Genomic DNA, 11,295 nt, shown 5'->3' with positions numbered 1-11,295 from the left:
AATCTCTTGTTATTTATCTGTATTTTTTGGAACTGCACTGTTGGTTAGGGGCTCGTAAGTCTACAGGTCTACCTGTTGTATTCAGCATTTCACTGTGAGGTCTACCTACACCTGTTTTATTCAGCATTCACTGTAAGGTCTACTAAGCCTGTTGTATTATTTTATTTGAAATACATCAAACACATGGCCTAATGCAATTCCATTCGCTCCATGCCAGACCTTATTATGAGCTGTTATTCCCTCAGCAGTCTCCTGTGACACACACAGAGGAATTCAGAACAATCCAGTCCAAGAGAGATTAGGAAGCAGAGTAAATGAGAGAGGGAGAAAGACAAAGGATATTTAATAAGGAGACACATGACAAGAACACAAGAAGACAGTCAAGAAAGGTTCTCATTTATCTTGTAGTGACGAGAGAGAGAGAGAGAGAGAGAGAGAGAGAGAGAGAGAGAGAGAGAGAGAGAGAGAGAGAGAGAGAGAGAGAGAGAGAGAGAGATATGGGGGTAACAGCAGTTGTGGGTATGTGCCTGTTGTGGGTATGTGCCTCAGCCCTGGGGCAGAGTGGTGGTAGGATAGAGACTAGTGATAGTCGTGGTGGTAGTATAGAGACTAGTGGTGGTAGTATAGAGACTGGTGGTAGTATAGAGACTAGTGGTGGTATAGAGACTAGTGGTGGTAGTGTAGAGACTGGTGGTAGTATAGAGTCTAGTGGTGGTAGTGTAGAGACTGGTGGTAGTATAGAGACTAGTGGTGGTAGTATAGAGACTGGTGGTAGTATAGAGACTGGTGGTGGTAGTATAGAGAATGGTGGTGGTAGTATAGAGACTAGTGGTGGTAGTATAGAGACTAGGGGTGGTAGTATAGAGACTAGGGGTGGTAGTATAGAGACTAGTGGTGGTAGTATAGAGAATGGTTCACCTGGTAGAGCAGACCATTTAACTAGTGATACTAGTGGAACTAGTGATGACACTAGTAGCCCTGAGATTGTAATTGGTCAAACCGTTGATAGTGGTAATGATGGAACTGGCGTCGGTGGTCCGACTGGTTCCGTGGGCCGTCTGCTGGTAATACCGATGGACGGAAGCCACTGGGTGGGGGTTAAGGCCATCGCCGAGGAGATGGGTCGCCGTGGACACCAGGTTACCGTGGTGATCCCCGAGGTGAGCATGCGTCTGGGCCCCAGCAGCAACTGCAGGACTGTGTCATATCCTGTCCCATACGGCCAGGAGACAGTGGACATGCTGATGGACAAGCATGCAGATAACCTGCGTGCTGCCACACTGCCCCTAGTGGAGCGGATGACTCAACGCATGGCTAATATCCAGAATGTCAGCTCCTTCATACTGACTACTGCTGAGAGTCTGCTGTTCAACACCACACTAATCACATCTCTGGAACAGCAGGTCAGTCAGGTCAGGGTGTGTGTGTGTGTGTGTGTGTGTGTGTGTGTGTGTGTGTGTGTGTGTGTGTGTGTGTGTGTGTGTGTGTGTGTGTGTGTGTGAGCTTGTGTGTTCCTCCTCCTTACCTCCTTCTCTCTCTCTCTCTCTCTCTCTCTCCTTCCCTCCCTCTCTCCCCCTCTCTAATTCCCTCCCTCTCTCACTCTCTTCTTCCATCCCTCTCTCCACCTCTCTCTCTCTCTCCCCCTCTCTCCTTCCTTCCTTCTCTCCCTCTCTATCTCCCCCTCTCCTTCCCTCTCTCCCTCTCCCTCTTCTTCCCTCTCTCCCTCTCATTCCCTCTCTCTCCCTCTCTCCTTCCCTCCTTCTCCCTCTCTCCATCCTTCCCTCTCTCTCCAGGGTTTTGATGCAGTGTTGACCGACCCGCTGGTCCCTACAGGCAGTCTGATAGCCAGGCGTCTGGGCGTTCCGTCTGTGTGTCTGCTCAGAGGGATACCCTGTGGTCTGGACCTGGCCTCAGCCGCCTGCCCTTCTCCTCCATCTTACGTTCCACGCTTCTTCACCAAATACACACATAGCATGAGCTTTCCACAAAGGGTGGGCAATGTACTGGTGAGGACACGCACACGACTGCATACACGACCTTACGCACACACACTGCACATGCATGCATGCACACACACACACACACACACACACACCCTGGGCAGCAGGGTAGCCTAGTGGTTAGAGTGTTGGGCCAGTAACCGGAAGGTTGTAAGTTCAAATCCCAGAGCTGACAAGGTTCAAATCTGTTGTTCTGCCCCTGAACAAGGCAGTTAGACAGTGCCCCTGAACTGTTCCTAGGCCGTCAATAAGAATTTGTTCTTAACTGACTTGCCTAGTTAAATAAAGGTAAACTTTTTTTTAAACACACATGACACAACCGTACATACACTTAGGTTGGAGTCATTAAAACTCGTTTTTCAACCACTCCACAAATTTCTTGTTAACAAACTTTGGTAAGTTGGTTAGGACATCTACTTTGTGCATGACACAGGTCATTTTTCCAACAATTGTTTACAGACAGATTATTTCACTTATAATTGACTGTATCACAATTCAAGTGGGTCAGAATTTCACATACACTAAGTTGACTGTGCCTTTAAACAGCTTGGAAAATTCCAGAAAATGATGTCATGGCTTTAGAAGCTTCTGATAGGCTAATTGACATAATTTGAGTCATTTGGAGGTGTACATGTGTATGTATTTCAAGGCCTACCTTCAAACTCAGTGCCTCTGATTGACATCATGGGAAAATCTAAAGAAATCAGCCATAAAAATTATAGACCTCCACAAGTCTTGTTCATCCTTGGGAGGAATTTCCAAACGCCTGAAGGTACCACATTAATCTGTTTAAACAATAGTACAGAAGTATAAACACCATGGGACCACGCAGCCGTCATACCGCTCAGGAAGGAGATGCGTTCTGTCTCCTAGAGATGAACGTACTTTGGTGCGAAAAGTGCAAATTAATCCCAGAACAACAGCAAAGGACCTTGTGAAGATGCTGGAGGAAACCGGTACAAAAGTATCTATATCCACAGTAAAACGAGTCCTATATCAACACAACCTGAAAGGCCGCTCAGCAAGGAAGAAGCCATTGCTTCAAAACCGCCATAAAAAATCCAGACTACGGTTTGCAACTGCACATGGGGACAAAGATCATACTTGTTGGAGAAATGTCCTCTTGTCTGGTGAAACAAAAATAGAACTGTTTGGCCATAATGACCACCGTTATGTTTGGAGGATAAAGGGGGAGGCTTGCAAGCCGACGTACACCATCCCAACCGTGAAGCACGGGGGTGGCAGCATCATGTTGTGGGGGTGCTTTGCTGCAGGAGGGACTTGTGCACTTCACAAAATAGATGGCATCACGAGGTAGGAAAATTATGTGAATTATATTGAAGCAACATCTCAAGACATCAGTCAGGAAGTTAAAGCTTGGTTGCAAATGGGTCTTCCAAATGGACAATGACCCTAAGCATACTTCCAAAGTTGTAGCAAAATGGCTCAAGGACAACAAAGTCAAGGTATTGGAGTGGCCATCACAAAGCCCTGACCTCCATCCCATAGAAAATGTGTGGGCAGAACTGAAAAAGCGTGTCAAGTTAAACAATTTAAAGGCAATGCTACCAAATACTAATTGAGTGCATGTAAACTTCTGATCCACTGGGAATGTGATGAAAGAAATTAAAGCTGAAATAAATCATTCTATGACATTTCACATTCTTAAAATAAAGTGGTGATCCTAACTGACCTAAGACAGGGAATTTTTACTAGGATTAAATGTCAGGAAATGTGAAAAACTGTGTCACAACTTCCTCCGAAGTCAGTTCCTCTCCTTGTTCGGGCGGCGTTCGGCAGTCGGCGTCGCCGGTCTTCTAGCCATCATCGATCCACTTTTCATTTTCCATTTGTTTTGTCTTGTCTTCCCACACACCTGGTTCCAATTCCCTCATTACATGTTGTGTATTTAACCCTCTGTTCCCCCCATGTCCTTGCCCGGAATTGTTTATTGTAAGTGCATGTGCACGTTTAGCTGGTGTGCGACGGGTTTTGTACCCATTTGATTGTTTGTTCTGATTCCGGTGGTTTTATGTGTTTTTGCTGGTAGTATAGAGACTGGTGGTAGTATAGAGACTGGTGGTAGTATAGAGACTGGTGGTAGTATAGAGACTGGTGGTAGTATAGAGACTGGTGGTAGTATAGAGACTGGTGGTAGTATAGAGACCGGTGGTAGTATAGAGACTAGTGGTGGTAGTATAGAGACTGGTGGTAGTATAGAGACTGGTGGTAGTATAGAGACTGGTGGTAGTATAGAGACTGCTGGTAGTATAGAGACTGGTGGTAGTATAGAGACCGGTGGTAGTATAGAGACTGCTGGTAGTATAGAGACTGCTGGTAGTATAGAGACCGGTGGTAGTATAGAGACTGCTGGTAGTATAGAGACTGGTGGTAGTATAGAGACCGGTGGTAGTATAGAGACCGGTGGTAGTATAGAGACCGGTGGTAGTATAGAGACCGGTGGTAGTATAGAGACTGCTGGTAGTATAGAGACTGCTGGTAGTATAGAGACTGGTGGTAGTATAGAGACTGCTGGTAGTATAGAGACTGGTGGTAGTATAGAGACTGGTGGTAGTATAGAGACTGGTGGTAGTATAGAGACTGCTGGTAGTATAGACCCTGGTGGTAGTATAGAGACTGCTGGTAGTATAGAGACTGGTGGTAGTATAGACTCTGGTGGTAGGTGGCTCTCCTGACCTCCCTGTCGTCAGTACACACCCCTTACAAACTGAGTTGAAAGTATTCGGTTAAGGTGTATGTAAACTACTGACTTCAACTGTACATGGACTCATTCACATTCACTCACTCATTCACACTCACTCATTCACATTCACTCATTCACACTCACTCATTCACACTCACTCATTTACACTCACTCACTCACTCATTCACACTCACTCACTCATTCACACTCATTTACACTCACTCATTCACACTCACTCACTCATTCACACTCACTCACTCACTCACTCACTCACTCACTCACACATTCACACTCACTCACTCACTCACTCATTTTCACTCACTCACTCACTCACTCATTCACACTCACTCACTCATTAATACAAACCACAAACATGCCTTCTTCATCTGGTTCTATAGGTGAGTCTGGTGGAGCCGTTGCTATGCCGACTGCTGTACTTGCGCTTCGACCAGCTGGCCAATCGCTTCCTGGGAGAGGATGTGGGTGTGGCCGAGGTACTGGCAGACACCGCCCTCTGGTTGCTAAGGTACAACTGCAGTTCCCCTGCACACACATTCTGGTTGCTAAGGTACGACTGCAGTTCCCCTGCACACACATTCTGGTTGCTAAGGTACGACTGCAGTTCCCCTGCACACACATTCTGGTTGCTAAGGTACGACTGCAGTTCCCCTGCACACACATTCTGGTTGCTAAGGTACGACTGCAGTTCCCCTGCACACACATTCTGGTTGCTAAGGTACGACTGCAGTTCCCCTGCACACACATTCTGGTTGCTAAGGTACGACTGCAGTTCCCCTGCACACACATTCTGGTTGCTAAGGTACGACTGCAGTTCCCCTGCACACACATTCTGGTTGCTAAGGTACGACTGCAGTTCCCCTGCACACACATTCTGGTTGCTAAGGTACGACTGCAGTTCCCCTGCACACACATTCTGGTTGCTAAGGTACGACTGCAGTTCCCCTGCACGCTCTCCAACATGACATTTTGTTGTTAATCTAAGGTATGACTTTACGCTGGAGTTTCCTCGCCCTCTCATGCCTAATATGGTGCTGGTGGGAGGGATCAACTGCCATGTCAGGAACCCTCTGCCACAGGTGAGTGAGTGTGCTTGTTGATTGGTCCAAAACACTGTGCTGACGAAGGGTTCAAATGCTCTTGCTGTCGGTTAATTTAATTTGATATATTAACTGTGTGTGTGTGTGTGTGTGTGTGTGTGTGTGTGTGTGTGTGTGTGTGTAGGAGCTGGAGCAGTGGGTGTCAGGGGAACATGGCTTCATGGTGTTCTCTCTGGGCTCCATGGTGGCGTCTCTACCAGAAGACATCACTCACATCTTCCTACAGGCCTTCACCCTCATACCACAGAAGGTAAACACAGTCAGACCCTCACACTAAGATACTGTCAACTAACCTGTGTGTGTGTGTGTGTGGGTGTGTTTGTGTGTGTGTGTAGGTCCTGTGGCGGTACTCTGGGCCTGTTCCTGGCAACGTTCCAGACAACGTGAAGATGATGAAGTGGATCCCTCAGAATGATCTGCTGGGTACGTAGATCTAGAACACACAGATGAGGAAGTGGATCCCTCAGAATGATCTGCTGGGTACGTAGATCTAGAACAGACAGATGAGAAAGTGGATCCCTCAGAATGATCTGCTGGGTACGTAGATCTAGAACAGACAGATGATGAAGTAGATCCCTCAGAATGATCTGTTGGGTACGTAGATCTAGAACAGACAGATGATGAAGTAGATCTCTCAGAATGATCTGCTGGGTACGTAGATCTAGAACAGACAGATGATGAAGTAGATCCCTCAGAATGATCTGTTGGGTACGTAGATCTAGAACAGACAGATGATGAAGTAGATCTCTCAGAATGATCTGCTGGGTACGTAGATCTAGAACAGACAGATGATGAAGTAGATCCCTCAGAATGATCTGTTGGGTACGTAGATCTAGAACAGACAGATGATGAAGTAGATCCCTCAGAATGATCTGCATCATATAAATACAACATATACAGTGCCTTGCGAAAGTATTCGGCCCCCTTGAACTTTGCGACCTTTTGCCACATTTCAGGCTTCAAACAGAAAGATATAAAACTGTATTTTTTTGTGAAGAATCAACAACAAGTGGGACATAATCATGAAGTGGAACGACATTTATTGGATATTTCAAACTTTTTTAACAAATCAAAAACTGAAAAATTGGCCGTGCAAAATTATTCAGCCCCTTTACTTTCAGTGCAGCAAACTCTCTCCAGAAGTTCAGTGAGGATCTCTGAATGATCCAATGTTGACCTAAATGACTAATGATGATAAATACAATCCACCTGTGTGTAATCAAGTCTCCGTATAAATGCACCTGCACTGTGATAGTCTCAGAGGTCCGTCAAAAGCGCAGAGAGCATCATGAAGAACAAGGAACACACCAGGCAGGTCCGAGATACTGTTGTGAAGAAGTTTAAAGCCGGATTTGGATACAAAAAGATTTCCCAAGCTTTAATCATCCCAAGGAGCACTGTGCAAGCGATGATATTGAAATGGAAGGAGTATCAGACCACTGCAAATCTACCAAGACCTGGCCGTCCCTCTAAACTTTCAGCTCATACAAGGAGAAGACTGATCAGAGATGCAGCCAAGAGGCCCATGATCACTCTGGATGAACTGCAGAGATCTACAGCTGAGGTGGGAGACTCTGTCCATAGGACAACAATCAGTCGTATATTGCACAAATCTGGCCTTTATGGAAGAGTGGCAAGAAGAAAGCCATTTCTTAAAGATATCCATAAAAAGTGTTGTTTAAAGTTTGCCACAAGCCACCTGGGAGACACACCAAACATGTGGAAGAAGGTGCTCTGGTCAGATGAAACCAAAATTGAACTTTTTGGCAACAATGCAAAACGTTATGTTTGGCGTAAAAGCAACACAGCTCATCACCCTGAACACACATCCCCACTGTCAAACATGGTGGTGGCAGCATCATGGTTTGGGCCTGCTTTTCTTCAGCAGGGACAGGGAAGATTGTTAAAATTGATGGGAAGATGGATGGAGCCAAATACAGGACCATTCTGGAAGAAAACCTGATGGAGTCTGCAAAAGACCTGAGACTGGGACGGAGATTTGTCTTCCAACAAGACAATGATCCAAAACATAAAGCAAAATCTACAATGAAATGGTTCAAAAATAAACATATCCAGGTGTTAGAATGGCCAAGTCAAAGTCCAGACCTGAATCCAATCGAGAATCTGTGGAAAGAACTGAAAACTGCTGTTCACAAATGCTCTCCATCCAACCTCACTGAGCTCGAGCTGTTTTGCAAGCAGGAATGGGAAAAAATGTCAGTCTCTCGATGTGCAAAACTGATAGAGACATACCCCAAGCGACTTACAGCTGTAATCGCAGCAAAAGGTGGCGCTACAAAGTATTAACTTAAGGGGGCTGAATAATTTTGCACGCCCAATTTTTCAGTTTTTGATTCGTTAAAAAAGTTTGAAATATCCAATAAATGTCGTTCCACTTCATGATTGTGTCCCACTTGTTGTTGATTCTTCACAAAAAAATACAGTTTTATATCTTTATGTTTGAAGCCTGAAATGTGGCAAAAGGTCGCAAAGTTCAAGGGGGCCGAATACTTTCGCAAGGCACTGTAAATGCAAAATGTGCCAGGATCTGTCTGATCTGTCTGTCTGTCTGATCTGTGTGTGTTAGCTCACCATGGTGCACGGGCCTTCCTGACCCACAGCGGGACCCATGGTCTGTACGAGGGGGTGTGTCACGCCGTTCCCATGGTGATGCTGCCGTTGTTTGGCGACCAACCTGACAACGCTCAGCGATTGGCCAGTAAGGGAGTGGGCGTGGTTCTGGATATTAACCATATCACAGTGGAAACACTGCTACAGGCGCTGGACGAGGTTGTCAACAACCCCAGGTGAGACGGTCAGAGGCGCGTGAGACGGTCAGAGGAGTGGGTGAGACGGTCAGAGGAGTGGGTGAGACGGTCAGAGGAGTGAGTGAGACGGTCAGAGGAGGGTGAGACGGTCAGAGGAGCGTGAGACGGTCAGAGGAGTGGGTGAGACGGTCAGAGGAGTGGGTGAGGCGGTCAGAGGAGTGGGTGAGGCGGTCAGAGGAGTGGGTGAGACGGTCAGAGGAGCGGTGAGGCGGTCAGAGGAGCGGGTGAGGCGGTCAGAGGAGCGGGTGAGACGGTCAGAGGAGCGGGTGAGACGGTCGGAGGAGTGGGTGAGACGGTCGGAGGAGTGGGTGAGACGGTCAGAGGAGTGGGTGAGACGGTCAGAGGAGTGGGTGAGACGGTCAGAGGAGTGGGTGAGACGGTCAGAGGAGTGGGTGAGACGGTCAGAGGAGTGGGTGAGACGGTCAGAGGAGTGGGAGACGGTCAGAGGAGTGGGTGAGACGGTCAGAGGAGTGGGTGAGACGGTCAGAGGAGTGGGTGAGACGGTCAGAGGAGTGGGTGAGACGGTCAGAGGAGTGGGTGAGACGGTCAGAGGAGTGGGTGAGACGGTCAGAGGAGTGGGTGAGACGGTCAGAGGAGCGTGAGACGGTCAGAGGAGTGGGTGAGACGGTCAGAGGAGTGGGTGAGACGGTCAGAGGTATATATTGTTGTTCAATGTATATACTGCATTCTAGTCATGGTCCATCCTATATAACTACTGCTGTCCACACCTTTTCTATTCTGTCTATACACACCACTATATCTTTATATTCCAGACTCTGACATTGTTCGTTCTGATATTTCTTAATTCCTTTCTTTTTATTTTGGGGATTTGTTGTACGTTGTTAGGTATTATTACTGCAGTGTTGGAACACAAGTGTTTTTCTGCACCTGCGATAACATCTGCATAATATGTGTGTGTATCAAACACTATAACTAAATGAGTTGGGGCCCTCTGGAGGTCGAGGCTCCTGGGGATTTTCCCCGGTTGGTAATCGGGCCATGGTGTGTCTTTCTACAGGTATAAGTCCAGTGTGCTGAAGCTCTCAGCCATTCACAAGGACCAACCAGTGGACCCCCTGGAGCTCTCTGCCTATTGGACAGAGTTTGTGATGCGCCACAAAGGGGCAGGCCACCTGAGAGCCGCCGCCCACGACCTCAATTGGTTCCAGTACCACAGCTTGGATGTGATTGGCCTGTTGATCGTCGCGGCGACGGCCGTTGTCATGATGACGTTAAAGTGCTTATCGCTGTGCGTGCGGAGGTTCACAACCAGGAAGATTAAGGAGGACTGACCAGTAGGGGCGGAGCCTAGAGGCAACAACAGATATCCACATTTATTTTAAATTTCCTAAAATGTTGTGTATTCAAATTGTGTATATCAACTTTTCCTAATAAACACCTGGAGGACGGACAGCCGTCCCCCTTGTTCTGTCCCACCACCAGCACACCTGGGTCTCCTTCAGTAGAGAGGCAACTGAGTGAAATGGCAACATCTCCATCTGAGGATAAAGGAACCAACCAAGAGGGAATCAGAAGCAAAGCAAAAAAGGACTCTACACTAATGAACTAATGAATACACCACAGATGTCTTCAGGACATAAAGATGGTGGTGTGTTTTTCTGTTTCAGTGTCGGGGAGAGTAATCCTAACCACGCCAATACAACTGTTCAGTGGATTAAAACCACACAAAAGTTTATTATGCATTCATTAGAATTACAGTCTGATCTGGTCCACTGTTGACGACAAATCTAATCCACTGTTATGTTCCACAGCTAAATAAAACCAAACAGGTACAGGTTTAGGAGGGGTTCTGAAAGACACTCGTGTCCACTGACAGTTGACTAGCAACAACAACTGGGACCTAAAAGACACCCACCTTGAGCGCCCTCTAAATGTACCCAGGAAGGCAAACAAAAGAAAAACACAAACTTAAAGACAGGATGCACACCAAATTAGGGAAATGTATTTATTTATTTAGGCAAGTCAGTTCAGAACAAATTCTTATTTACAATGACGGCCTACCAGAAGGCAAAAGGCCTCCTGCGGGGACGGGGCCTGGGATTAAAGAATTAAAGACATAAATACAATATAAATATAGGACAAAACACACATCACAACAAGAGAGACACCACAACACTACATAGAGAGAGACACCACAACACTACATAAAGAGAGACACCACAACACTACATAAAGAGAGACCTAAGACAACAACATACCAAGGCAGCAACACATGACAACACAGCATGGCAGCAGCACATGGTAGCAACACAACATGGTAGCAGCACAACATTGTAGCAGCACAACATGGTAGCAGCACAGCATGGTAGCAACACAGCATGGTAGCATCACAGCATGGCAGCAACTCAACATGGCAGCAACACAGCATGGTAGCAGCACAACATGGTAGCAACACAACATGGTAGCAACACAGCATGGTAGCAGCACAACATGGTAGCAACACAACACGGTAGCAGCACAACATGGTAGCAGCACAACATGGTAGCAACACAACATGGTAGCAACACAGCATGGCAGCAATACAACATGGTAGCAACACAACATGGTAGCAACACAACATGGTAGCAGAACAAAACAGGGTACAAAAATTATTGGGCAGACAACAGCACAAAGGGCAAGAAGGT

The 11,295-nt window shown here is 46.7% G+C and overlaps 1 protein-coding gene across 3 annotated transcripts; it reads left to right on the top strand.

Moving 5' to 3' along the window:
• The first annotated feature begins 264 nt into the window (after positions 1 to 264).
• On the top strand, positions 265 to 10,451 carry LOC110509173 (UDP-glucuronosyltransferase 1A8). 3 transcript variants are annotated; one of them, XM_036966737.1, is made up of 8 exons: positions 265 to 1,160; positions 1,794 to 2,006; positions 5,103 to 5,230; positions 5,708 to 5,801; positions 5,947 to 6,072; positions 6,158 to 6,245; positions 8,410 to 8,629; positions 9,669 to 10,451. In XM_036966737.1, the coding sequence occupies exons 1-8, from the start codon at positions 315 to 317 to the stop codon at positions 9,940 to 9,942; spliced, it is 1,989 nt and encodes a 662-aa protein (XP_036822632.1). In that variant the 5' UTR covers positions 265 to 314; the 3' UTR covers positions 9,943 to 10,451. The 3 variants fall into 3 exon arrangements, with proteins under 3 accessions (XP_036822632.1, XP_036822631.1, XP_036822633.1); XM_036966736.1 differs by having other exon boundaries at positions 265 to 1,403; XM_036966738.1 differs by lacking the exons at positions 265 to 1,160; positions 1,794 to 2,006; positions 5,103 to 5,230 and adding an exon at positions 5,309 to 5,314.
• The last annotated feature ends 844 nt before the right edge of the window (positions 10,452 to 11,295 follow it).

Source organism: Oncorhynchus mykiss, chromosome 28 (genome assembly GCF_013265735.2).
Source record: "Oncorhynchus mykiss isolate Arlee chromosome 28, USDA_OmykA_1.1, whole genome shotgun sequence".
NCBI classification, from domain to species: Eukaryota; Metazoa; Chordata; class Actinopteri; order Salmoniformes; family Salmonidae; genus Oncorhynchus; species Oncorhynchus mykiss.
The sequence above is the reverse complement of the archived record's forward strand: the minus strand, read 5'-3'. Positions and strand labels throughout refer to the sequence as shown.

Coding starts and splice junctions, on each gene's coding strand:
- LOC110509173 (XM_036966736.1), top strand. CDS start 315: ATGAGAGAGGGAGAAAGACAAAGGATATTTAATAAGGAGACACATGAC. Junction 2,007..5,102: donor AAAGGGTGGGCAATGTACTG/GTGAGGACACGC, acceptor CTGGTTCTATAG/GTGAGTCTGGTGGAGCCGTT. Junction 5,802..5,946: donor TCAGGAACCCTCTGCCACAG/GTGAGTGAGTGT, acceptor GTGTGTGTGTAG/GAGCTGGAGCAGTGGGTGTC.